Source organism: Chroicocephalus ridibundus, chromosome 2 (assembly GCF_963924245.1).
Source record: "Chroicocephalus ridibundus chromosome 2, bChrRid1.1, whole genome shotgun sequence".
Classification (NCBI taxonomy): domain Eukaryota; kingdom Metazoa; phylum Chordata; class Aves; order Charadriiformes; family Laridae; genus Chroicocephalus; species Chroicocephalus ridibundus.
This window is the reverse complement of record NC_086285.1, coordinates 3,719,466-3,746,677: the sequence shown is the minus strand read 5'-3', so window position 1 is coordinate 3,746,677 and position 27,212 is coordinate 3,719,466. Positions and strand designations below refer to the sequence as shown.

At 49.3% G+C, this 27,212-nt stretch overlaps 4 protein-coding genes across 8 annotated transcripts in view; 2 read left to right on the top strand and 2 right to left on the bottom strand.

Moving 5' to 3' along the window:
* Nucleotides 1-6,871, bottom strand: part of CCDC13 (coiled-coil domain containing 13) — a 36,064-nt gene extending 29,193 nt beyond the window's left edge. For all 4 annotated transcript variants that reach the window (XM_063324279.1, XM_063324280.1, XM_063324281.1 and 1 more), the window contains exons 1-4: nucleotides 6,600-6,871; nucleotides 5,501-5,632; nucleotides 5,170-5,393; nucleotides 333-481 (exon numbers count right to left, since the gene is read on the bottom strand). In XM_063324279.1, the coding sequence (XP_063180349.1) occupies nucleotides 333-481; nucleotides 5,170-5,387 (367 nt within the window). In that variant the 5' untranslated portion in view covers nucleotides 5,388-5,393; nucleotides 5,501-5,632; nucleotides 6,600-6,871. The remainder of the gene's footprint in view (nucleotides 1-332; nucleotides 482-5,169; nucleotides 5,394-5,500; nucleotides 5,633-6,599) is intronic.
* Nucleotides 6,872-7,409: 538 nt separating this feature from the next.
* HIGD1A (HIG1 hypoxia inducible domain family member 1A) lies at nucleotides 7,410-12,561 on the bottom strand. Its single transcript, XM_063324278.1, has 4 exons — nucleotides 12,479-12,561; nucleotides 10,928-11,035; nucleotides 9,152-9,286; nucleotides 7,410-8,398 (listed from the first exon to the last, which is right to left on the bottom strand). The coding sequence occupies exons 2-4, from the start codon at nucleotides 11,028-11,030 to the stop codon at nucleotides 8,349-8,351; spliced, it is 288 nt and encodes a 95-aa protein (XP_063180348.1). The 5' UTR covers nucleotides 11,031-11,035; nucleotides 12,479-12,561; the 3' UTR covers nucleotides 7,410-8,348.
* Nucleotides 12,562-15,331: 2,770 nt separating this feature from the next.
* ACKR2 (atypical chemokine receptor 2) lies at nucleotides 15,332-19,674 on the top strand. 2 transcript variants are annotated; one of them, XM_063323847.1, is made up of 3 exons: nucleotides 15,332-15,397; nucleotides 16,025-16,082; nucleotides 17,346-19,674. In XM_063323847.1, the coding sequence occupies exons 1-3, from the start codon at nucleotides 15,365-15,367 to the stop codon at nucleotides 18,458-18,460; spliced, it is 1,206 nt and encodes a 401-aa protein (XP_063179917.1). In that variant the 5' UTR covers nucleotides 15,332-15,364; the 3' UTR covers nucleotides 18,461-19,674. The 2 variants fall into 2 exon arrangements, with proteins under 2 accessions (XP_063179917.1, XP_063179919.1); XM_063323849.1 differs by lacking the exon at nucleotides 15,332-15,397 and adding an exon at nucleotides 15,628-15,712.
* Nucleotides 19,675-21,170: 1,496 nt separating this feature from the next.
* LOC134510552 (5-beta-cholestane-3-alpha,7-alpha-diol 12-alpha-hydroxylase) lies at nucleotides 21,171-24,079 on the top strand. Its single transcript, XM_063323846.1, has one exon. The coding sequence runs from the start codon at nucleotides 21,214-21,216 to the stop codon at nucleotides 22,744-22,746; it is 1,533 nt and encodes a 510-aa protein (XP_063179916.1). The 5' UTR covers nucleotides 21,171-21,213; the 3' UTR covers nucleotides 22,747-24,079.
* The last annotated feature ends 3,133 nt before the right edge of the window (nucleotides 24,080-27,212 follow it).

The following is a 27,212-nucleotide window of genomic DNA, read 5'->3' as shown; positions in this document are numbered from 1 at the left end:
TCTATACACAGGTGTCTAAGTATTTTCAAAGTTCAGAGCCAAGCGGTTTCAGGGCTACTACAAATTACTGCAAGCTCAACAGAGAACAAGTCTCTCTCAGTTGAGAGCTGAATTTTGATTCCTCCTAGCAGAAGCTTATTACAGGAGTGGAAACGGAGACAACAACAATACGACCAAAATACTCCTTTTTAGCATAAAGCAGGTCAAGAGATGTCACACGAATATTTCACTGCCAGGAGATCACAATGAATCTCTTATCCTACCTCTATTGCCATCAGCATCAAGCAAACACTGAAACTAACATAGTGAGAATACAAAGTTACTGTGTTTACCCGATAAAGCCAATCTGTCCTCCTGTATTTTTTTCTGCAGTTGCTTTATTTCAAAATCTTTCTCTGCCACCAGTTTGTATAGCCTGCAGTTCTCATCTCGGACCTCTCGAAGCTGATCCTGGAGCTGCTCATTCTCACGCTCAAGCAACCTGCGAAAAAATAAGCCATAATGGCAAATGTCACCGTAATATGCTGCAAATGTCACTGTAATGTGCTTCAAATAGATGCTTCCAGAAATAAAATAATGAAATGACTGTACGCTAGATGAGCTGAGCTTACCAGGAGTGAGTTTACTGAAGTAAGTAGAATACCCTAAACCTCAGATCAGAACTCAAGCTGACGATCTGATCTATTCAGTTAATTTATTTCTTCTTCAAAAATTCAGCACTTCCTTGTGTTGTCTGGGGCAAACCATCACAGAACAGGTATCTTTTCAGTGCTCTTGAGGTTACTGAATAATCTCGTCTCACTCAGTTTTACTTATCTGGTTCCTCAGAGGAAACCAGGCAAGCTCACCGGCCAGCAGCCGTGACATTCAGGTTTTGCTTTCTATACTTACCGAAGCCAAAAGAGCATCAACTGCAAAAGCTGCTACTGAGGTTCTTTCTTTAAAATTGAATGCTTCATAGCAGTTCACAAAAGACCAATTTCCTGTGTCCTCATCTGATTTTCTTGGAACCCCACCAGGATGGACTGGCATCAGTTTGTATTGTTAATGTTGCTTTTTGGAATTCATTTAGAAACAAAGCATATCAAAAAGCCTTCTGAATGGGAGGAAATAGCCTTGCTTCTCCCATTCTTCAGTACATTTAGTAACATTTATGGGTTTCATCTCTCTAAGACATCCAGAGAATTAATAACTTTAATCTCTTTGCTGTCCTTACACGATGGTTCCTCTGAGTGTAAAATCTAGAAATTAAGGCCTCGGGCGTTCAATTCAATTGTGGGCACTCAAGCATCTATTTGAGATGCCCCAGGATTATCTGAGCCGTCTATGTCAGGCCAGCAGCCACGACAGAGGGCTCCTGGGGAAACTTCTGGGGCCCAGTCAGAGAATCCAGAGCACCTCAGAGAGCACTTGCCACCCATGCGTGGACATATGAACCAGCCCCAAGAATTCCTGACATCCTCCGCACCTTTTAGCCAGACTCCTCCAGACAGCAGCATTTCAGAACAGAAATGAACCTGTCTCCATTGCTCAGAGCGGAAACCCAATGTTCTAAGAGAAGCTGTACCGACACTGCCTTCGGTAAATACGTTTGTGGTAGAGACCCTGCTGGCTCAAGTCAGTGGTTCCCAGTGCTGCCTACAGATTAGCTGCCACTGCAGGGTGACCGGATTTCTCTCTAATTGCCACTAAGTGCACTGATGAGGGGACTCGATTCAGTCACTCACACACAGGTGCCATTTGAGCTGCCCGCCCATCCCCCGGCTACTGCTGCTGAAGGGTTAAGGTGTCCTGTGTCCTATCTATCATTCCCATGTGGAAGTTCCCAACACCCTACAGCATCTCAGATCTCATTAGACACCTAAGCCCGTCACAAAGATCAACCCCTAGATTCCCATTATCTACAGTGTGACCCTGAATGTCTACATTTTGGTGACTTAATCTGGAATAGTGTCTCACCCTTTTGGCCTATAGACTGATTGCTCCAGACTACAACAGAAGTAGGTAGCTTGGATGAAAACAAGAGATTTGGATAATGCCCAGTTGTTACAGTGTATACCTGTGGCTATGGTGATATCCACAGCCAGACAAGTCAGCTATCTCAGTAGTCACCTAAACCTTTTCTGTTCAAAAGTTCTAGGAAGCCTTTTGCTCCAACTGGACTTTGGAGCTTTTAAATGCATGCTCCATATGTACATGTCAGAATAAATGACCCCTTAGAGCACTGCCATAAAAAACACGGTGAATTTATGACACGATTCAAAATGCATAATTAAGCAATGCACTTCTGTTTCAAAGCTGCAAATCAAAGAGAGATCAAAGGCAACTATTTACAAAGGAGAAGAAAGAAACCAGCAATCTGAGCAGAGAAAAGGCAAAACTAAGTTATTCCCACATGTACCACTCATGGAAGCGAACAACAAAACTGTGCAAATGTAATTAGAGACACAGGGACAAAGAGATTTCAGTCAGGGAATTAACATGAAAAAATGGTTCTAGGCTCTTAACACACCTGATCAGTGATGTCTTCCTCAGAGCTGGCTTCCGAGTCTTGACAAAAAGCACTTACAGTAGGACGGACAGAAATCCCGACTGCACAGAGCTGGAGTCACCTCTGAGAAACTTCCCCACCCCACCCCATCATGACTCTGCATGTTACAAAAAAGGTAGCAGATTCCACCCAAGCGGCTCAGCTACAGAAAGTCAGCGAAAAGAAACAGGCTGAAGAAAGGCAACCCCTTTTCACTCTAGTTCAAGGAAACAGAGCCAGAGGAAGCCTGTGAGCAAGGCCTGTGACCGAAATTCAGGTAAGTGTCTTTCTCAACTCTGTTACAGATCCTCCATGTGACACAGAGAATCGCTTAATCTTAAATACACCAAACAGCGCAGGGAGAATAAAGTTACAGAAAAAAACAATACAGAAAGACAGAAATGTCAGCTAAACACTTGCCTAAACAAAATTTGGGAGTAGGACGGAAGGAAGGAAAAACGAACTCCCGAAGCTCAGAGGAAGGGAGACTTCTGAGAGGAGAATGTTTTCCAAGCGCTGCTATAAACAACACTGACATGCTGAAATCACTGCCACTGCAGACCATATGGAGTCCTGTTATTCTGGAACAAGTTTCTAACGTGTTGTTATGGGAATACTGGAAAGTACATCCTGGTGAATCTCTTCCAGAAGCAAATCCTGCCCAGATTTGATACACTTATAACCACTCTTTTGCTCAACGCAGACGTACATAAGCAAAGGACAATCCGGAAAAATCTGCTACACCTGCCATGTCAAATAGGGACTTTTTTAACAGTCAGTGCCACTGAAAACAGAGGTAAGTAATAGCTCTTTAATTACTCAGACCTAAACTACTGAACTGTAAATGGCAGAGAGCTGCTGGGACTCTCCTGTACTCTGCACCTCGGAGCATGCACACTGCAACCAGGATGTGCTACAGGAGCACCAAAGCCCCTCTCCTCCATCAGACAAATCCACACCTGAACCGTGGGAATCAGTCTCCCTCTCTTTTAAAAAAAAAAAGTAATAAAAAAATAAAATCAGATCTCTATAGTAATCTTCTCTATACTATCAGAACAAAATGTTGAAGGGAAGAGGACAGCAGGGAGAGGTCAGATCAGAACAATACACTGGCAGATCAGACAGCCGTGGTGAGGGACCTGTGTGTGAAGAAAACAATGTATGATGCAGGAGTGACAGCATTAGTGTTTAGGTGAGCTCCCTATTTTCCACACGGATGTCCTTTGCAGCATGAACACCGCATTCCCAGAAGCACCTGAAAGTTTCAGTGGTTCACTCCTGGGTTCCTTGCGTCTACACAGAAGCTCTGCTGCAGCTTATGTACTTGGGTGTTTAAGGAAGCAATCTTCAGAAATAAGCTGAGCAGGGAATTGCCCAGAGTAACACAAGAGGGAAGATCAGCATTCAGGGCCTAATAAACCTTGGTTAGTGGCTTGATAAACTTTGGTAGATGTGCCCTTTCCCACTCCAGATTCTGGGAGGGGAAACTGTCTCAAAGGTATATACCTAATTGCGGTTTTCCACCCGTGATCTGCTGGTTTTGGCAGAGCTGCCAGCTCCTCCTTCCTGCCCCTGTATCACAGTACATCACCCCATCATGGTGCCAATAAAACTGTGTGTGGGGCTTAAGCTTTAAACTGTTTCACTGAAATGACTTGAGATAAAAATACCCTCGCCCCAGAAAGTGAATCCAGTTTCCAGCAAACAGCTGCATCAGCACAGCTGCAAGTGGGGAGCAGAAGCAGGAATTTCTTCAGCTGGCTTCACCACTAATATGGAGCAAATCCCTGAACAGCCAACACTGTAGTAACTGCAGACAACTTTGGGACGCGTCCAACTTCAGACCTGTTCTACTTCGTAAAAAAGAAATACATTAATTGGGTCAGAAGGAAAGACTGACAATATCCCAGGAGGAAGATGAATGATCTGAGCTGGGGTTTCAAATCTCTGCTCCAGTAAATTGAATTATGCACTCAGCTCAAAAAACAAGATGGAGGGAGATCCACACCAGAATGTCCAATGTCCTGGTAATCCAGATACTACCCCAATGGGTAAGGTAAGACCCAAAGCCCTGTCCCCAGTGAGATTTAAAATCCTACCTTGTATAACCCTGTCAAGTATCTTAACCAGGAGGCAACTCTGTCTATGAGACCCTGCTATATATCTGGCTGTCTTTTGATGTACTAAATCAGATTATATTGTAAAGATAGCCAGGGGAACACTTTTCTGCCTTTGGCTTGCACCCATTAGTTGCTTTGCCCTTATCTGTCTTTGGAAACTATTCATGTAAGAAACCTGTATGTTTACGAGGCTAGGCAGGAACTAACCAACAGTTCGGAGGATGTTAGTGATCCTGAATGACTGGATTTCGTCCGTCAGATAGCACCTAGCTGTCCCTAGCATGTCACCCTTAACCTCCCTGTCCTTCTGCTCTTCATTTGTGAAACACTGATAATAAAGACCACAGCACAACGCTCTAAGGATATACATGTTAGAGACAGCAAGAGTCTTCTCAGGATAATGAAAGTCCAATATGTGAAGACAGAAAGTGCTCTGTCAGTGTAATATGCATTTCGTAAGATCATATGCAAAATACACTTCTGTGACTTCCTGAAGAAACAGTGCTGCTACACCTTTACCTTTTGCTGTCATCCTCATTTACAGGTTGTCCTGTTTCAAACAGGTTTAGATCATTTGGGATTCTGAAAGTCTCCTTTGCGTTGCCGTTATCACCTTTCTGACTGTTCTGCTTTTCCTTCTTCTTCTCCATTAAATTTTGCAGCCGCCTTTGCTGTTGTTCTTGATAAGCCTTAAACTGGCTTTTAAAATATTCATTCACTTTTATGTCTGACTCCATTGTTTACTAAAAGCATAACAAGAAGAAAATAAAAAGTGACAGAGAGCAGAGATCAACATCCCTTTGAAAAACATCCTCTTCTAGCAGCTGCTTTGCAGTTTTTCCTCACTGACCTCTGCACAGTCTCCCTGCCACCTCCTCCTCTCGGCCACTGCGCTCTTCAGCCCCACCGTCTTGCTTCAAACGCCTTTTGCCATGAACAGCTTTCAAACAGTCTTCGAAAAAGTTTTCGGGTCTTTTTCACTCTGGCATTCAAAGAGCAATGTTTTAAAATGTTTTTAAACAGATCTGTTTAAATAAACATTTTTACAGAAGAGCAAGTTGGGGTCAAATCCAAGCAAGTGAGGCAACCAGATTATACTGACTAAAGGGAACACAGGCTGTTTGTCACCCAGGTCTACTCAGCCTTCTTTCCCATGTTTCAAATAAAGGTGCACAATCCCCCACTTTCGGGTTAACGTGGGACTGACAGAGAAAGAAAGATCTCTGTTTATCTTCGTGCTCCCTTTGAGCACCAGACACCAAGAGTGTAGCTTACATCTTTCCCACAAATTTCTAAGCATTAAGTGATAACATTAAAGTGATAATATTGTTACTCATTTGAATGCCTAGTGCTTTATTCAGTATGACTAAAGACCATCAGTTTTCTGATGTATTCCAGCCCCCTCTCCTTCTGTTTGACATTTGCTGTCAGCAAAATATCTAGCGCACCTTTGGTCTAGGAAAAACAATCAGTAAAAACCTTCAAAGGCACGCCCTCCACTGAGTAATTAACGCAGGCCCTTTCTCACACTAAGGCAGCAATCATCCTGATAAGGTGCCAAAATACACACTACGTCCCCGTGTACCACAGGGGCAGAGATGCACTGCAAGCAGTTTCACTTCCATGCCTGCCTCTGGTCACCACGGGTGTGGACAAGGTGCGTTAAGGATTGACAAGGGCAAAGAGCAGAGTCCGCTCAGCCCCCAGGCCTCGTGGGTGTGAGTGATGCCTTGGGGGCAACCTTTAGCCCTCTGGACTACCTGGATACCGACCCCAAACCTGGTGCAGAGGGATCTACCACGGAGCTGCTGTGTGGGGAGAGGGGGTTCTCTCTCTTCCCCGCCCAACCTCACTTTGCCCTGCGGCCTGACAGGCCCTGCCTGACAAGGCCGCGCTGCCTCCCCCAGCCCGGGGCCGCCGGCCCGCGCCTCCCCCACCCCCCTGCCTACCGAAACCGCCTTCCCCAGCCCCGAGAGCTGCGGAAGGCTTCCCCCACGCCGGCTTCTCCCGCCGGCTGCCCGCCTGGGCAGGGCAGGGCAGGGCAGGACCGGGCAGGGCAGGGCCGGGCCCAGCCGCTCCGGCTCCGGGTCCCGCCGCCGACCAGGCCGCAGCCCCACGCCGTTCCCATAGCAACGGCGCCAAGGGCAGGGGAAGGGCAGGGCCACGCACGCGCCCAGCGCGGGCGGGGCGGGACGGGGCTCGCGCCCTTCCCCTCAGTCCCCGCCGCCATGACAGTTCCCGGCAGCCGCTCCCGCGCCGGCACAGTCTCCGGGCCGCAGGGGCCTCCCCTTCCCGCAGAAAGCCCGCCCCCCTCGGGGTTACGGGAACGGAGCGGCTCCTCATCCCGCCCCGCGCTGGGGAGGAGGAGGGCAATTAGAGGAAAAGGCCTCTGCGCGATGGAGGGGCGTCTCCTCGTCCCTCCCCAGCTCCACCCCGGCCGTGAGAGCAAGGAGTCAGGGACAGCAGGATTGTGCCGGCTGGGAGTGCCCTTCCCAGTAGCATCGCACTTTCTCAGGTGATTTTTATTAAGGTATATAAGCTCACCCCATCTCTCCGCAGGAGGCTGCCCTCCCCCCAACAAATCCATCGCCAAACACTTATCTCCAGTACTCACACATTTATTCGTATTTTGTCTCCCACTGCTCTGTACAACATCACAGACAGAGGTGCAGTATGTACCTCGTGATATTTATTACAAAGAGACATCATACTGTCACCATGGAATGTAAGCTAATAGGAGAAAATGAGGTTTTTACAAATTGGCTTTATCAACACATTTATTTTTGTGATTGCTGTTGGAGATACAAGGGGTTCAAGTGTAAAATAACAGTGGCAATTTACAGAGAACAGTTTTAACACCTCATCGAGGATGACGGGCTTTTCAGATTTAAGTGTTTTAAAATTTCTATAGGGAATGATACTGCAGGAATCGGAACTAGATCATACACTTTAACTAAAAGCATTAGAACACCAAATCAAGGTTTAATTTTCACAATATGTATTTAAATGTTACATTTAAATGTTATTCAGAAGAACACTGTAAATAAAGTTACAAAATATAGTAGTCCAAGAGTCTGAAAATCTATAGTAAAAATAGGGAGCCTGTGTCTTCATTAACAATGAATAAATATAACTTTTAAATAGCTGCAACATACCAAATACTTATCTCATGCCTTAAATAAAAAAAATAGATGTTTATATCTCTCAATATTTAGAAGTCATTTAGTGCTACTGGAAGCTTCTAAATTACAAAGCCAGAGGCTGACAAATATACAGGATAGAAAATGGCAGCAAAGCGTTCACGACACTTATCTTACAGACGTGGCCTCCAGGTTCTGCTGAGGCCTAACAGAAGCGAGTCCGGACTTTGAGGTTTTGGGCAATGGCAGCAAAAAGGAGTCACCAATTTCAGGACTAAGTTGACAGCTGAAGGGAAGATAAAGGGATTGTACTCTACTATATCCCCTAAAAGCTGGGATATGGTAGTGTCAATCAGAAAGAACCAGGCCCTGATACCCACTCCCCAGTGCGCAATCATTTAGGCTGCCAGCTTCAACACAGTGTACCATACACAAAATAGATATAGGGCAATTCTCTAATACCATGTATTATTTTTTTCCTCAAGAACCCCTCGATAAGAGGTTTGTAGCTGCAGTACACAGGCTACCACCAGGAGCGAGATTTCAGTCGTCTTCCCGTTACTCCTTGGGCTTCACCACGTACTCCCGAAACATTGAATACAGCACACCTACAAGACACATATAAACACAGTTAGAAAGCTGGATAAATGGGAAATAAGATCTCAACAGATTTCTTACAGTTCAAGATCTGAACAGTAAGAGATATTCTCAGCAATAATTCTCAGAAATAATGTTTCCCTTCCTCTTCTGCTCTCCGTATTTTTTATTTTAAATAGTGGTGCTGAACACTACAAAATTCTTCATGACAGAGAAAGAGGACAGGAAAATATACTGTATATGAAAATGCAGATCCCGAGCCAATTCTAGTTTGTTTTGCAGCCAAAGTCAAGTTTTGCTGTTGTACCTTCTGGGAATACAGTACAGAAATAATGTTTCATGGGATATTCCAGGCCTGAAAATAATACCATAGGCTACGCGAGCTGTTTTTCCAATGCATTAAATTCAGAAACAGCAACATATTTACAAGGGAAAATACTAACATCAGACAGTCTTTTTTTATTTTGCTTCAAATTTCAACTCCTGCAGAACCCCACACACTTCCCACATCTAAAAGTAGTCAAAACTTCTACTCTCAAAGGTAGTGCAGTTTGATATTGACTATGTGTACTTAAACATCACATTACTCTAGAAAGGCTGAGCGAACACCAGTAACGAGCATAAACATCCTGAAATATAATGGCCTGGACACTTCCACCCCAAGGATATTTCACGCACGCTGTATCATCCTCTAGGAGAAGAGATGGGAGAGGTTCTCCGTGGTTTGCCAGTGCTGAGGACCGCCTCTCCCGTTCGGTACGTACCACACGTTATCGCTCCCACGACGAAGCCCTGGGCTGCCACGCGCATGTGAATCAGATGAAGTGACATTTTCATGTCGCCTCTGTGCTTCAGTTTGTACAGCCCGTAGCCAACCACCATGGCGAAGCCGGCCATCCCTACAAGGCAAGGACAGCACCCTCGTGAGTCAAGATCCAAGTCACCGAGTCGTATGAAGTGACCCCCGGAAACAAGACATCCTGGGAATAATCATGTTTTGATCTAATCACTCTGGTTTTGTGTAGATGGTAAGTCCTGGCCCGTCTACTGCTTTCACTTGAATGCCACCTCATTTAATGCCCAAGTCAGTGCAGAGAAGAGCGAGACTAGTGTTAAAATGCCACCGCAGTTGCTCGAGGCGTCAGAGTTTCTTGGATATTTTTCAGAAAGCGCAAGTTCTGCTTGCACCCTCTTTCCTGGAAGGAAGCTCACACCCAGGAACACCGTGCGGCTGCAGCTGGGACACTCGGCGTGTGGATGCACCCTGACGTACGCACCGGCCTGCTGAGGTTGCTATTTTGGGTGCTGTCACGTTTGGCTGGCTTTCACCGGGACAGGACAAGTCATACGTTCCTTGTCCCGTGCTGTGGGAAAGAGAGGTTCAGCAAGGTCTCTTCCACAGGGCTGGAATTCACTTTTAGTCCCTCAACAGACCACACCGACGCTCTCAAAGAATACAGAGCAGCAATGCCCCAAATTCCCCAACTCCATCCACTGCATTCCATATTTAGGATGATTATTTACGTAGTTCAAAGGAGGCTGCCATGTTTTAAGTGTTGTGTATATTTTATTGCCAGGAGCCCAGACAGCTCGTCTCCCTGCACAGCAGTATTACCAGTTCCACTTGTGAAGCTGTAAACCCTCGCTTCACCAGGGCATGACCCACACGGTAGCTCTATTAAATACCAGTTAAGAGTTTTAGGGCCTTCAAACTAGCTCCCACACAGGTTGGAGGTAAGTTCTGCCGGTCTGCTTGGGAGAAGCCAAACTCGTGGAGTTCGTACTACACTCTTGTGAGCTGGAGAGCAAAGTCCTGTGACCAACGAAAGCAGTGACAGATATTTGCCGGCAAATGCCGGGGACAGTTCACCCCAAGTGACCCGACTGCTCTCCATTTAAAGTCGCTGGAAATCAAAACGCGTTTTGCGTCAGAGGCAGTTCCTGATTGGAGGAAAGTTCTCAGGATGACCAGGACTGAGCTTCTCTCCCCTCAAAGGCTTTTTCGGGATCTTGGCAGAGAGGCTGAGAACTTTAACAACCTCCTCAAGCTGGGGTACCACAAAACCTACTAAAAAAATGGACTTCAAATGAAGGGATGGCAGCAGAGAAGGGTGAAATATTTAGCAGTTGGGCTCTATTTTAGATACTTCTGGTTTGTATTTTGTTAGCTTTAAAGTTACTTTGCAGTAATCACGTATTTCCAGTAACTGCAGAACAGCTGCAAGACACACTCCTTACCACCTAACAAACAGGATCACCTCAACATGGCTTTTAAGCTCACCTAAAAACCTTTCAGGGTTATTTGTTTTTGGTTTTTTTTTTCCTTGTAATTCTGAGTTTTCTATTTAAGATAACAGGCCTCACTAATTGTTTCCAGGCAGGAATACCGCTGTCACCGCTCCAAAAGCCTACATGAGGAAGTAATTTCAAAATAATTTTCTGTTCACAGGAAAACGGTGAGCTGTGATGGTGTTTACCATATGGATTGCCCACGAAGAGAACAAACTATGTAACCGCCTTTCTTCATCGTTAAAACTTACCGATGGGTACAAATGGCGTCTCTTTGAATTTTCTTAACAGCTTTGATGTCTGGCTGGTGTCAGTCTCATACTCGGTGAAAACGGATTCCTGACCGGATGACATGGTGGCTGCAAAGACAAAGAGTCTCTCTTCAGGTTTCAGAGGCACCAAGTTAAGAGAACTTTTAGAAAAAGAAAACCCCTTGCAAATTCCACCAGTCACGAACGTCCACGTAGCGAGGTACAAGCATGAGGGCTAGCCTTGCCTTTTCGGCCTTCCACCCTCCACTGCTCCGCTTGGCTTTCACCGGCTATTCCTTAACAGCTGCTCTGACCTCAGAGAAGTTCATTCCTCCCCTTTCGCTCCCTGCCAGCAGCGGCTCCCGAAGCACTCTGGGTGGAAATCGGGAGCCGCTGCAGAAGGTCAGCCCTGCCCGGCACCTCCTCGGGCCGATCCAACCTCACTCACCACCGCAGTGGAGCTCCAGACTCCCACTGGAGAGCACAGAGAGTAAAACAGCAGCTGCCGTGGAGCTGGAGCGAGCCTCGAAGCCCTCAAGAGGCACAGACTCGTGTAGGGGCGCGTTGGGAAGAGGAGCAGAGTTTCTGTAGCACCACAGGGGATTTCTCACCTGCCCCCAAGTTATGAAAAAGCAGCAGCAAGAACGGCTTTACCCTCATCATCACCCACCCAACTGCCAAAACCTGCCAGCTCGTCCTGCCGTCCCCATCACAGGTCACACCAAGACCCGTTCTTTCTCTGGTGCCCGCCATGAGCGTCATTCTTCAGCCAGTGCCTCTCTCTGCGAGCACAGTTAGCTCGGCAACAGCACAAAGGCCTCTGCTAGGAAAAAAACTCCACCCGTTTTGTTCCAGCTTTGCCATCAACGCGCTCAGCCACAAAACACATCTCCGCCCCGCAGGGAAGCTCTCCAAGCTCTCGAAAAACGGCAACAGGAATTTAATTTAAGCATGGGCCAGTGAACACATCCAAAAGGCGTGTTTCACGTGTGGCCAGATTCCCTGGTTATGCAGCATTTCGTGCACATCCATTTCAGCAGCCTGCCTTGCTTTTTTTAAACTCAACGCACCAACCATTTCCTCTGCGGGCCAGAGGATTTGGTCCCTCTGCGCCTACTACAATTATCCTTATTTGCTAAATATAAGTTACATTTTTGCCTGACGCTGGGAGAAGGAAACACGAGAGCACCCCGTCACTCGGGAGAGGTGGAGACAGCCAGCGGTGCGCCCTGCACGGGAAAAGGCTACCGAGAAGTGAACCCATTCGTCCAGCGACCTTCAGCTCCGACACGGGTGTGGAAGTGACCGACCCCAGGGCGAGGGGGCGGTCGTGCGCCCCCACATCCCGCCTCCCCCCCGCCCACATCCGCACCGGGGCCCTGCACCCCACACCGCCCTACACCAGGCCCCGGCACCTCCAACCCGCGCTGGGCCTCTGCGCCTCGGTCTGCCCCGGCCGCCTCCTCCTCCTCCTCCTCCCCCAGGGTCTCTCTTGGATCCCAGACCCCGCGTCCCAGCTCCCGGATGCCCCCGGTTTCCCCCAGCCCTCACCGAGCCCCCGCTGCCGCTCGCCGATCCCGATACCGGCCGGCGTCTGCCGCGCCTGGCCCCGCCCCCCGCCTCTTATTGGCCGGCTCCGCTCCGCCCTCCCCGCCCCGGGCGCTGCCGGCCGAGCCGGAGAACCACGGCTCCCAGCCCGCCGCGCGGCAAGTGCCCAGCCAATCCTAGAGCGCGCAGGCAGACGCCGCGTCCTTCTATGGTCAGGGAGGCGGGGCCGTGTCTGACGTCACCTCGGGGTGGGGGCGGCTCTCTGCATTGCGGCTGGAGCCGAGTCACAGGGGGAGGCGTGGTCCGCCCCGCCGCCAGGGGGCGCTGTGGGGCGGGGACGGAACCCGGAAGCGGGGAGTTGGAGGCGGCCCTGCCCGAAGCCTTGTTTCACCCCCGAAAAGCGGGGCTTGAGGCCGCCGTTCGCGGGGCGGGAGCGCGGCCTGCGGCTTTCCCTGCAGAACCTTCTCATGTAGGTGGGAACCCGCGCTTTGGCCTCAGGTGGAAGCTCTTTAGCAGAGGGCAAAGTCAGAGCCTGCCTCTCCCTCGGTCGGATTGTCTTTTTCCTGCCAGTGAATTCTCCCGTTGACTATTTTTTCAGCTTTCGCGCAGGGCTCGCTTTCCCCCCGCTGAGTGCCAGGCGGTGGATTTTGAAGCCCAAAGACAATCTGGGAATTGCTGCTGGCTTTAAGCGAACCGCACTCTGGAGCAGAAGGAAAAATCCCCTGCAGTCCTGAAGATACCAAAAACCATCCCCTTAACCCGGGGGCAGAGCAAAACAACAACAACAAAAAAATAATCCTTTCTTTCAAAAAACCCTGCCTGGTTTTGCAGCGCTCTGGCGCGGGGTTCCTGACTCCCCATTTCTAAGCCGGGGGGGAAGCGGAGCTGCTGCTCCTGCAGGGCCGCTCCGCAGCTGCCGTGCGTCGTTTTCAGCAGCATAAAATAAAGCAGCTTAGATGGATAACCATTTGTTAGTACCGCTGTGTCTCTCTCTCTAAATGTGCTTCCCATTACTGGTAATCTGGTTACTTTAATTGCCAAAGCCATTAGGGCTCTGCACAGTCTGAAAGAAAAAAAATCTATCCAATTACCGGCTCCCGAATTGACTTAAAATCTTGTAATAAATTACAGTGAAAGCTACTTTCTCCAGTGACTCTCAGAGGCACATTTAATTCCCCGCAGCTCTATGCGATGTGTGCTTCAGGGGGGAAACTCAATTAAAGCCAAAAAACTTACTTCATTTTAATTGCTGGGCTAGTGGAACTGCTGTCACCTGTAGCATCTCCGTGTGCGTGCCTGGTGCCTCGGCTTTGCAAGTGGCTTCTTGCTATTTCTTAATGTGTATGTTGCCCGTGTATATTTATTATAGGATATCTTTCAAATGCAAGCCCGTGTGTACACCAGCTGATGGTAGTGAGCATGGAAATGGCTAAAAATAACATTTACTTCTGTGGATCCACCTGCCATGGGGCAGGTTGGGTGCGGAGCTGTGACCCTTGCTGCTGCTCTATGCTCTCCTTTTTACCACGGCACTTTGGAGCTCATAAAGCGCACCAGAGCTGGTACAGGGGATGGCCTTGGCACGGTCGGGGTGTTCCCCATGGTCCCATTTGGTGGCTGAGACGAGGGAAACGAGCTGGAAGGGACTATTCGTTGGCGGTGGTGAGCTAAAACCTCTCCAATAAACCACTTTATCAGAGATGCCTTTGACAGGTGAACAAAGGGTTGTGCCATGAAGCTGTCCCCAAAACATCCCTGTGGCAGTGCCAGGAGCTTCTCACCTCTCTGCCGTGGTCCATCTCTGTTTGCACATTCGACCACGGCAATAAGCTCCTTATGCTGGTACCGCTTCCAAGGCTTTGCTGCTGCCTGCAAAGACAGGTGATTGTCCCCATGGAGCTGCCAGCCCTCACCGGCCCCAGCTGTGTGCCTGCCGATAGCCGTTTCTGCTCTTGCAGGGGATGAGGATCCTGCAGCATCCAAGTAGCACGTGGCTTATTCAGATTTCCTGGAAAACAAATATGCAGATTTCTACACTGGCGTCTCAGCCCTGGGAGTCTCTCAGTGCAGAGACCAAGCAGGTCCAATCCTGCCAGGGAAGCTTGGAGATGGGCAGGGCTGACAACATCTCAATGTCCATCTGTCAGGCAATGGCAGATGTTTCCACTAATTGTTAAAAAACAAAATAAGAAAAGGGAGCTTGTTGCCACATCTGGGGTTGGGATGCAGCAAATCCAGAATCAACAGGGAAAAAGAAATTAGGGGCTTGTTTGGGAGGAGATGGCCTGGAGAAAAGGGAAGGATCAAGATGGATGGGGAGAAAGCATGCATGGAAAATGGAGAGAAGAAGGGCAAAAGGAACCGGTTATGGTTAAGCAAGTGGCTGTTCTGTGTGCTTGCCTGGGTCACCCTGGTCTGGCACATCCCAGAAAAACCTCCTTCAGACTATTTTGTGGGTGGTCTCACCACACAGCCTGTGCGTGCTGGGGTGTATGGCATGCACCAGTGGTCTTCACCTTGTGCTGACGTGGGGCCTTGGTCCCAGCAGCTCTGGCCGTCCCTGGCATGGTGCCTGACTTGAGCTGTACAAGAGCAGGCTGTATTTCTGAAAGAGGGATGCTGGGTCCCAGTGGCAGGAGGCACTGGGGTCCTAATAGGTGTCTCAAGTGTCAAAGCCCAATTCGGGGTGCAGGCACCAGTTGTAGATGTTGTAGAGGGACACATGCTCGGACACAGTGCTGAGGTGATTCCTCCAGTGCTGTCACCCACTGATCAACACCAGGAAAGGGAAAACAAAACCAGGGAGGTCACACTGAGCTCACATTTCCTGCCCATCCTCTTACACAAGTGAAAGAGGTTTCTAAAAGCCTGATTCAAACATCTGGCAGGATGGGAGCTGCCCGCAGTGGAGAAGAAGGTTCCGTAAGTGCATTTTCTGCTTCTTGCTTGTGGACAAAGCTGCACGAGAAACTTGGAGAGGTTCTCTTTTCTTCTTGAAAGTTAGCCAGCTTGTACGCGCTGGTGCTCCAGCGGGCTTGGGATTAATTTGTGAGCTCAGCCCACATTGCATTCATCAGTTCTCCACTATGAGCTACGGGATGGGGATGTGAATGCCAGCGCCAGCGTGATACGGAGGGGGAAAGAAGCAGCAGAGGGAGAAAAAGCACCTTGGTGGGCTGTGGAAGAGACCCAGAAACGGAAATTTTGGGGATGGCTTGTCCTGATGTGGGTGCAGAGGTCTGTGTTGGGGGGGAAGGTGTTTAGGGGTCTGGCTGGGTGTCGCTGGGTGGGCAGCACTGTACAGCATCTGAAGGTGTACAGTCAGAACTGTATTTGGCTAAGGATGAATTTCCTTTAAAATAAGAAACAGAAAAAAACCAAACCCAAGCTCATTCCTAGAAAAGGCTTTTTCTAGGACTCTCCTATGGCAGATGGCTGCTCTCCATGGCTGCTCTGTCTGAAGTGCCCTACGGACTCATGAAAGAACAACTGCGAGACGGCAAGAAAACATTTCGATCCAGCCCCATCCGCATTTTCTTTTCTTTTCAGAAGCCTGGAATTGCCTGGCATGGGTATTTAAGCAAGTTTGGACATGAGGCCACAACAGGTATGTCCACAGCTTCACTCCTTATGGCCGCACACCCACAGGCATCCTCAGCACCCCACTCCACGCCTGGGGTGCTTTGCTTAACCCACTTGGGGTGGAGGGGCTCCCCTGTCCTGGGGTGTTTGTGGTTTGCTCTCAGAACCTGGAGATTAGTCTTGATTTTTAAAACCCACGATAACCTTCATGGTACTCGTGGGAGGTGGCTCAGGCAAATCCCATCTCCCGTCGTGGGAGATGGGCTCTTCAGGGACAGCCATTACCCAGTTTGGGTGGCTTTTGGAAAATTAAACCTTTGTAGTGTTCTTGTGTGTGGATTTTTTCTGAAAATCAGACTCCGAAAACAGAAAGCTCTCCAAATCAGTCACCATTTCCTGAAATCTGTGCTGCAGCTGTCTAAACACTGACGCCAGCCTGCGGTCCTGGGGAGCGGCCGACCACGCAGCCGTCACCCTCCTCGGTCAGCAGGCTTTCATCCCACGCCTCATCTCACGCAGGATCAATTCTAGCGACATCCTTTCAGCTAAATCCCTACCTTTATATCTAACCTTGAGTCAGGAGTTGATTCTGGTGCCTACATGTTCTTACGTTGGATAAGGCTTTGAGCAACCTGATCTAGCGGAATGTATCCCTGCCCATGGCAGGGGGATTGGAACTAGGTGATCTTTAATGTCCCTTCCAACCCAAACCATTCTGATTCTATAGTTCTATATTTTCCACTTACTAATATCTTTTACAAGAATCCATGGCTTGGTGTCCTAGAGTCGACACGGAGAGGAGTCAGTATCCTACCAGGAGCAGTGAGATGTTCAGCGTTTCACCTCTGGGAGCAGCCCCACCAACATAAAGGTGCCGGTGGCAGGTTTTGCTTCTCTGCGAGTTGAGCTGCCGCTTTCTCAGTAGCGACCCGGGTGACTCTAAAGCAGCTGACGGCGAGGTGTGGTGATGGATCTCCCATAATTTAGAGCAGAAACTTCCTCAAAGGCTTGCAGTGGTGTCAGGAGGAAGTGACGAGTTATGTCATGCTCATTTACTTTCAAGTTTTGACTTGTTGGAGTAAGGAAACCAGAACTATTTTTTTGTATGTCTATGTGTAGACAGCTGTCCCCATGCCATAGGCAAAGGCAAAGAAGCACAGGACACAAAATAATTATCAGAAGGTCGCAGAAATTTAAATCTGTCAACTAGAGGAAAACCCTCCGTGGTGTGATGTTTGTCTTTCTTGAGTGAACATTTTGATCCCCTTCGCTTGTCTTTTGTTCCTAGGCAGCCACTTGTCAAACGCAACTTCAAAGGTGGCAACAACAACCGCTGCCACCTTGCTGGATGCTGCCAATTCGAGCGACTACCCGTATGAGTACTTGGATGAAGAGGATTATATGCAGTATGGCCTCTGCACAAAAGAAGAGGTACTCTCCTTTGGCAGAGTATTCTTGCCATCTTTTTACACAGTGGTCTTCCTGGTTGGATTGGCTGGGAATGTCCTCCTGTTTATTGTCCTCGTTGTGTACCTCAGGAAAAGAAAGAAAATGACGGAGGTGTATCTGCTGAACCTGGTGGTTTCAGACTTCTTCTTGCTACTAACTCTTCCTTTTTGGGCTCTGTACATTTCTCAGGGGGTAACCTGGGACATATTGTGCCCGGTCTTAAATGCCACGTACACTGTGAATTTCTACAGTGGTATCTTTTTTGTGAGCTGCATGAGTCTGGACATGTATCTGCAGATAGTTCATGCTTGCTCTCCTCGCAGCTCCCTGACACGGAAGAAGTCCATCCTTGTCTTGGTGGTGGTATGGGTCCTTTCCATACTTCTCTCCATTCCTGATGGCCTCTTTACCAGCACAAGGCAAATCCACAACAAAACCGTCATGTGCACCCATGATTATGGCCAGAAACACTTATTTTGGAAAGTTGTCTTTCGGGTCATTCAAAACATCCTGGGTTTCCTTTTTCCCTTCCTTTTCATGGTGTTCTGCTATTCCCGCATAGCGTGTGTCCTCACCACATCTCAGATGCCTGGCTCAAGGAGAGCACTCTGCTTAGTCTTTACTCTGGTGGGTGTCTTCTTTGTCCTGTGGTCCCCTTACAACATTGTCCTCATCCTTCACTCCCTGCAAGACGTCGGTGTGATCAGGAGCTGTGAAAGCAGCAAGCGATTGGACTATGCCATGCACGTCACGGAGAGTTTGTCCTTTGTCCACTGCTGTCTCAACCCCTTGCTCTACGCTTTTGTGAAAAAACGATTCAGGTTATATTTACGGAAGATCCCGCAGGCTATTTTCAGGAGAAGCGCTTTCTCTGACATCCAGCCCTCAGAGACAAGCCAGTCTTGCAACAGATACACAGCTGAGATAGAAATGTTGAGTATCACAAATGCGTGATAAATATTTACATTCTTTACGTTACATGTACGCCCTCTATGCTGATCCTGGCCATGCAATGGAGTTGGTGGGAGCCCACAGCACTGCGTAACCAGATATTTCATTCTAGTGCCAGCACCGAGATGAGGATTTTCTGTGTTGGGATTGAAAAAGTATCCATGGGATTTGTTTCTGTTATAAATGGAATTATTATAAAAGGATTGCCCTGAGTTTATGCTCGTGGAAGAAGCCCAGCTCCTGTCTGGAGTATGTGAGGATTAGTGGATGAAGGAGCAGCTTATCTAGATGTTGTGTCCTTAAAAGTGCAAACTGAAATTTGTGCAGAACTTGTCCCCCATAGATCCCAAAGAGGCTGATGGAGGAGAGCAATCCCATTATCCCTCCAGCTCGTGGTGTGAGCCAGGGAATGGATTTGCCATGCTCATCCATCAAACCAGACACAGGTGGCCAGAAGCCCAGCTTGTGGGGTGGCTTTGCTTCTCCTGGCTTTTGCCATCTTCCAGGTAGATGTGTTCAACCAGGCTCATCCCTTTGTTTACCAGGAGAGACAACGGGAGGAATTCGGACTGGGTTGTCTGACCAATGCTGGGTTTCTCCGTTACGATCAGCTGTGCCACGCTCGGGTGTGCTGAGCGGGAAACTGTATCTTTCCGAGGGACAGATCCTTGGTTAGGGATCAGTTTGATCATCAGCTGATTTGAGATCAGTTTGATGAGCAACAAAGTTCAAACCAGTAACAACCAGTGAAAAAGAGAAAAAAAAGAGGGCTCAGCAGAATGGTGGTGGAGGCATTTGCCTTCCTGAAGATTGATTGTGACAACATAAAAAAGATCCATGGATACTGTCGTTAATAAGTTATTGGCTTCGCAACACCACAGTGAGAACATGGCCCTGGACAGAAGGGCACAGATAGCTGTTTGCCAATCCTTATTACCCAGCGCAGCTTTAAAGTTCAAGGTTATTCGTTTGGTGACCTTTATTTAAAGGTACTATTCACCTCAAATACCCCTCGAACCTTAAACGGGCACTTTCCAGCCTGGAAAACTATTGAGCACGGGAGTTGCCTAGAATAGCACAAATAAAATTAACAATTTAAGAGAAAACACTTATCACCTTAATTTTATTGCTAGACAAGGTTACTGGACTGAGAAGGGCTTTGAGTTGGTCTAGAAAGGTGGATTTGTTTTCACTGCTGTTATTTTTCTTGCCAATGTTGCTACAGCATGTTTCCAAAATGGTAAGGCTGGGATCTTTCCTTAATAAAAAAAAAAAAAAAAGCAAAAAAAGCTGGAATAAATGTTTAGCTGATGCTATGATGTGGCCTTCGCTCCACGGGTCAGGTCACTGGGAGGGAATGTGGAAGGAGAGGGCAGCTGGGAAGCAAAAGCTAAGATGAAGCTTGTGATCCCATAGAGTGAGGAAGGCTCGTGGGACCGTGCAAGACTTAGGATGGGATGCTCAGGGGAAGGGCAAAGGTGGAAGAAATAGCGGGGAAGGAGTATCAGGGTGGACTGGGGAGATACAAGGGTGGGAAAATAGAGGGGGGGGGTATAAAAGGGGCTGGTTGTGTGTAAGCAGTGTGCCCCGTGCCTGATCTTGGCAGTCTGTCCTCTGGCCTTATTAAATACTTTTTCTTAACTCTCTTGCCATATGTCACTCTCTCTCCTACGTGAGGGGGCCGCGAGGTCCGAGCGCCAGCGGCTGGTGCGGGGTCTGCGGTCACTGGGTGCGTAGGTCAGGGTGACAGCACCCGGAGGCACGGTGCCGGATGGGGCACGGGGTCCCTGGCGTGATCCTCAAACCCCATCCGGAGAGTGGGGAGCAGGAGAGATCAAGAAGCAGAAGGGAAAAATGGGGAGAAATGCCAGCCCCAGGAGTGGGAGCAGGAGGGCAGAGGGCGGGGGGTTTTCCACCGGCTGGAGGGACACAACCGATCTGCAACCGCTGAGCATCGGGTGTGCACATGCACAAGAAGAAAGTGCTGTCGTCCTTCTGGGCATGACAGTGCTTTCTTCTGTGCGCCGCTGCTCTCCAGCCAGGAGGAGGTCTTGGCTGCACACAGATGTTGGACTCATCTGCTGCAAAGCAAATGGAATGGCTTCAAGCCCTCATCACCCGTGAGAAAACCAGACCTGCTTTGCTTTGCCCTCATACAGGTTAGCAGTGCTTGCACTCTGCACTGGCAAAGCACTGATGGGGCACCGGGCACCGGAGAACACCAAAATACTTTGGATACTTTTCCTTCTCTTGGCTTTTGAGACCAAATCAACACAGCTGTAACCCCCTCCCCGAGGGGGTCCTGAGCTCATTTTCAGTAGCATTTCACACATCCACTTCTCCTGTCAGATTTTCAGCCTGCAGCGTGCGTCCATAGCCTGGTATTAAAGGCAGAAATCACCGAGTGAAATGCTCTCAACCCTCTTTTTCAAAAACTGGGCTCCATGCAGCCTAGAAGAGGGAAATTTTGCTTAAGCTGCTGCAGAGGACACGCTGAAACCCATCCACCTTACACAGCAGCCCAGTAACTCCCGACTTCATTATAACACACCTTCCACCTTAAAAATCTCTGTCCGTTCAGCAAGGGAGAAGTACACACAGGAGCGCTCCTGGGGGGAAAGGCAAACACTCGCTGCCAATGGGGACAGAGGTTGTCAGCTGCACATCTGCATATCAGCTGTTGGATGGGAATAAAAAGCACCCTCCTGCCCTAAGCTAGCTCTAGTCCAAGCTCCGGGACGGGGTGCAGAGCTCTCATGGCGCTCTGGGTGACTCTCCTCTGTACCTTGATAGCATCGCTGCTCGGTGGGCTCTACCTCCTGGGTGCGTTTCGGAGACAGAGACCCAATGAGCCCCCTCTGGACAAAGGTACTATTCCCTGGGTGGGTTACCTGCTGGATTTCAGAAAGGACAGTTCAGAGTTTCTAAAAAGGATGCAGAGAAAACACGGGGATATTTTCACGGTGCTGATTGGAGGCCATTACTTCACCTTCGTGATGGACCCCTTCTGCTTTGGAGCCATCGTGAAGGAATCACGATCTAAACTAGACTTTAGGACCTTTGCATCCAAACTGGTCCTGCAGGTTTTTGGCTACAAGCCCATCGAAGCCAACCATAGCATAATTCATGCATCGAGCACGAAGCATCTGATGGGAGACGGACTCACTGTCATGACACAGGCCACCATGGAGAACTTTCAGAAGCTGATGCTTTTCAATCTGAGCCCAGGGGAGGAGAAGCGAGTGTGGCAAGAGGATAGCCTCTTCCACTACTGCTACAACATCGTCTTCAGAGCTGGGTACCTGGCTCTGTATGGCACGGAGCCACACCAAGGGGCAGATAATAAGGAGAAATCTAATGAGCAAGATCGCATCCACTCCAACGAGGTGTTCCATGAGTTTCGGAAGTACGACCGTCTCTTCCCTCGCCTGGCCTATGCCGTGTTGCCCCCCAAGGACAAAATAGAAGCTGAACGGCTTAAGAGGCTCTTCTGGAGCATACTGTCTGTGAAGAAGAGCTGGCAGAAGGACAATATCAGTGGGTGGATAAGTGACCAAAACCATCTTCTGGCAGAAAACGGTGTCCCCGAGTACATGCGGGATAGGTTCATGTTTATGCTCCTCTGGGCATCCCAAGGCAATACGGGCCCAACTGCCTTCTGGCTCCTCTTTTATCTAATGAAACATCCAGAAGCTATGAAGGCTGTGAAGGAAGAGGTGGATAAAGTTGCAAGGGAGAATGGCCAAGAAGTGAAGCCAGGGAGCCCACCAATTAACATCACCAGGGACATGTTAAACCAGACTCCTATTCTGGACAGTGCTGTAGAGGAGACCCTGAGACTGGTTGCAGCCCCAATACTGGTCAGAGCCGTCCTCCAAGACACCAGCCTGAAGACGAGCAGCGGGACAGAGTACACCCTACGCAAAGGAGACAGGCTGGCTCTGTTCCCACACATCTCCGTGCAGATGAACCCAGAAATCCACCCTGAGCCTCATGAATTTAGGTACGACCGCTTCGTGAACCCAGACGGCACCAAGAAGGATTTCTACAAAAATGGGAAAAGGCTGAAATACTTCAACATGCCCTGGGGGGCAGGAGTGTCCATCTGTCCTGGGCGGTTCTTCGCTACTGCTGAAATTAAACTGTTTGTGTTCTTGATGCTAAGTCACTATGACCTGGAGCTGGTCAACAGAGAAGAGGAGATCCCAGCGATAGACGTCAGCCGCTGGGGATTCGGGACGATGCAGCCTGTTCGCGATGTTCGGTTCAGATACCGCCTACGCTTTTAATTTGGGAAGTCCTTGTGGTGGTGTTTGTTCTGTTTCTGTGACAGAAATTGCGTGATCCCATGGTTATCAGATCTGTGTGGTGCCAACACTGGTATGATCCTGTTTGTGTAATTATTATCATGGCTTTTCTCTTTACTCCTCCATGTGTATCATTGTTCTGCGTCTCTGATTATTGTGGTGTTGGGTTACATGATAAAAGCTTGTCTGCAGACCCACAAAGGAGCACAGAGAGACAAATAGTACCCTGCTAGGCTACTCCCAGCCCCGTCCTGGGTCCATCAGCCCATCAAAAGTCCCTCTGTACAAACCCAGGGGAGCACAGGGGCATATTGGCAGGTGGGAACCCAAATTAAAGGCTTCCAAGGAACAAGTATTTCATCCAGGTCCCTCCCAGGGCTCTCCCAGGAGAGCCATCAGCCCCATGGTCCTGGCACAAGACCCATCAAGATTTGCCATCGGGAGCAGCTCTCCTGATCGCCATGTGGACTAAGCGGGATTGCTGTCAAGGGAGGGGGCACATCTTATGGCATGTAGGGAAAGACCATTTTGGGACTGCACAGGACTTATGGTGGGGTGCTTAGGGGAGGAACCAAAGGTGGGAAAAAGGAGGGATTTAGGTGATTTGGGGGTAAAAATATAGGTGTAAGACAATAAAAAGTTCTGGTTGCGTGCAAATAGGCGGCTGGTCCATACACTTGGTTGCTCACACCCTCAGCCTGATCAGCACAGTCTGTCCTATTGTTTTATTAAATTCCTTGCCTTAAATTCAAGACCATGAGTCAGAGAGCCCGTGTGTCCGTGGTGCCGGCAGCTGGCACAAGTGTGTGAGTGGGTGTGCAAGCGAAGGTCAAGCCAGATGAGCTGGCAAATAGGTGAAGTGGCCAGGGAGCCTGGGGGCGAGCCCGGCCACGCTCCAGCACTGGGTCTGTGTTATTTCATTATCAGCTCCTTAACGACACATTTACTTACAAGATGATCCTTAAAGTCCCTTCCAACCCAAACTATTCTGTGATTCCATGATTTTCCGCGTGAAATTATCATTAGCAGGATGGCATCAGCTTGCGGTAAACACCTGAACGATCAAAGAACAACAAATAGCCTCTCCACAGACATAAGGATTTCCTTGGGGGTCTATAGTCCCCTTCTTCTATCTGATTAAAACATACTCCTGTGAGCTCCCCAAAGGGAGCAGAGGTGGATGTATTGAGTTAAGGACACACCGACAGCTCATTCCCTGTTCACCTTTAAGAAAAGGAGGAATCTTGCCACTCATCTCATTTACCACGTCAGTGGGAGGAGAAGAGAGTTGCAAGCATCAGTAGTAACCTACGGTACCGGTTTCCTGTCTCTATGTGAGTCACCTGCCTTTCCAGGGCTGCAGGAGCTTGTGCGTTCAAGCCCTGTGTTTTGTGTACAGTTTCTGGGGCTAAAAAAATAATTTCTCTGTGTGTGTGTGTGTGTGTCTGGATTCATCCCGCTAACTGTAACGCAGCGGGAGCGTGGGTACGTCCAGCTGAGTCAGGATACTCCGCAGCTCCCTGTTTCAACCCAAATCATTGCACAAGCTTAGAAACTTTAGACTCGGCTTGGTGGTGGCCAGGAGCAGGTCTGTCGTCACGTGAGGGTACGGCTGTCCAGGGTGCAGCGCCTGAGCCTTGGTAGTGAGGGTGAGCTCCCAGCTCCTGGTTCATACTTGATCAGGATCTCGATGGTCCTTGACACTCTCCTCAAGTGCCACGGGCTGCTGGTGTTCCCAGAAGATGCCTGTTGGAAAGTGCCACCCCCCATCCAGATTTAGACCCCATCTTCTGCAGAGGCCCAAGGAGGCTACAAGGAATGGGATGGCATGATGGGAAGGGACTAGAAAACCCAAGTGGGGCATGGGAAAACAACGTCAGTCCCATAAGGACTACAGCCACTGCGACCTTATAAGCCCACGAACACCCACAAGGAAGCACCACCTCCACAAGGAAGAAGAGGCAGGTTATAGTAGTAGGTGACTCCCTTCTGAGGGGAACAGAAGGTCCAATATGCTGCCGGGCAGACCCTCTTCTTAGGGAAGTATGCTGCCTTCCTGGGGCCTGGGTCAGGGACATCACTAGGAAACTTCCCAGCCTGGTTGGCCCTTGGGCTGCTACCTACTGTTGCTCTTTCACGTGAGTGGCAATGAGGTGGCAACGCATAGCCCAAGAGCAACCAAAAGAGACTTCAGGGCCTTGGGAAGGTTAATAAGGGAATCTGGGGTGCAGGTTCTCTCTTCTTCTGTTCTCCCAGTTACAGGCAGTAACTCTGAAAGAAACAGACGTGTGCAGTCTGTCAATACATGGCTCCGTGGCTGGTGTCACCGCCACAATTTTGGGTTTTTCAACAATGGGATGGCCTACACGGCACCAGGCTTGTTGGCGTAGGATGGGGTTCATCTTTCTGAAAGGGGGAAGAGGGTGTTTGCTCATGAGCTAGCTCTGGAGCCCGGGGCTTGTTGACCGAGCTTTAACCTAGGCTTGTTGGGGGAGGGGGATATTACCCGGCTTGCTTGTGACAAGCCAAGGGATGATGCTCCAAGGTCTGAGGGATGTGTCACTAGTGAAGGCCCTCAACCTGTTGCTCTGAGATGTGCTGGGTACGCTGTAGCACACTCAAAGTCTTATGGGGATGAGCCAGGGGCTCCTGAGGCAATAGGAACCAGGGAGTCACAGATAAAACACCTCAAAGGAGGACCACTTGAAGAGCAGCATGAAGGAAATGCAGCCACTCCAGCCAGCGAGTCAGCTTCATCAAGCGCCCACCTGAAGTGCCTTTATGCAAATGCTCGTAGCATGGGAAACAAGCAAGAGGAGTTAGAGATGTGCACACGCCTCCGAGCTGTGATCTTATTGGCGTCACAGAGACATAGTGGGATGGCTCTTACGATTAGAGTGTTGGAATGGAGGGATACGGACTCTTCAGGAAGGGCAGGCTGGGGACACAAGGAGGGGGTGTTGCCCTCTATATCAGTTAACAGCTGGAGTGCATGGAGCTCCACCTGGGGATGGATGAAGACCCAACGGAGAGAGTATGGGTAAAGATTGAAGGGAACACAGGGGCAGGAGGGAAGGGATGCCATCCAGAGGGACCTGGACAGGCTTGAGAGGTGGGCCCATGTGAACCTCATGAAGTTCAACCAGGCCAAATGCAAGGTCCTGCACCTGGGTCACGGCCATCCCAGGGGCAAATACAGGTTGGGCAGAGAATGGATCGAAAGCAGCCCTGAGGAGAAGGACTTGGGGGTGCTGGTGGACAAGAAGCTCAACATGAGCCAGCAACGCGCGCGTGCAGCACAGAAACCAACCCCATCCTGGGCTGCATCAAATAAGTATGGCCAGCAGCTTGAGGGAGGTGATTCTACCCCTCTGCTCTGTGCTGGTGAGACCCCACCTGAAGTACTGCATCCAGCTCTGGAGCCCTCAGCACAAGAAGGACATGAACCTTTTTGGAATGGGTCCAGCGGAGGGCCACAAAGATGCTGGGAGGGCTGGAGCCCCTCTGCTAGGAGGACAGGCTGAGAGAGCTGGGGGTGTTCAGCCTGGAGAAGAGAAGGCTCCAGGGAGACCTTAGAGCATCTTCCAGTCCCTAAAGGGGCTCCAGGAAAGCTGGGGAGGGACTTTTGATCAGTGAGTGTAGTAATAGGACGAGGGGTAATGGTTTTAAACTGAAAGAGCAGAGACTGAGATGAGATATTAGGAAGAAAATCTTTGCTGTGAGGGTGGTGAGACCCCGGCCCAGGTTGCCCAGAGAAGCTGTGGCTGCCCCATCCCTGGAGGTGTTCAAGGCCAGGCTGGATGGGGCTTTGAGCAACCTGGTCTAGCGGGAGGTGTCCCTGGGGTTGGAACTAGATGATCTTTAAGGTCCGTTCTGACCTGAACCATTCTATGATTCTATGATCTCCATTTTAGCCACAGGCTCTAAAGCAGGATAAAACTTTGCTCTACAAGCTCTGCTCTGTTTTTTTTTTCCCCCTTCAATAATTAAGGCTCTGACAGCATCAGTCCTTACAGAAGTCCCATCACAGCCTTACCTTTGTGGAGGCCAGTGGATCGATGCTGATGCTAACCTTGGACTTTATGCATGACCGAGGGATGAAACTTAAACATTTTCATGTATGTCCTAACATCAAAGCCAGATTCTACTTTGTTCTTCAAAGGACAGGGTTATGTTGTAACTACATGTTGGGGGTAAAGTACCCCATATTGCCAGACCGGGCATTAGCCCAGACCTCACAGTGGTGGAATTACGCTGAAGCTCTTCCCACGTTTTGGCCAAGCTCCACACCATGCCCAGGAATGCCTTGGGCAGGTCAAAGCGATAGTGAATCACGGTCAAGTGATGTCCTCGCTCCAGAGCAAGAGGATCGTTTGTGGGGGTGGTTTGCCTGCAGGTCATTCACTGCTCATGTAACAGAGTATATTTGTGGTTATCATTTGTAGGGA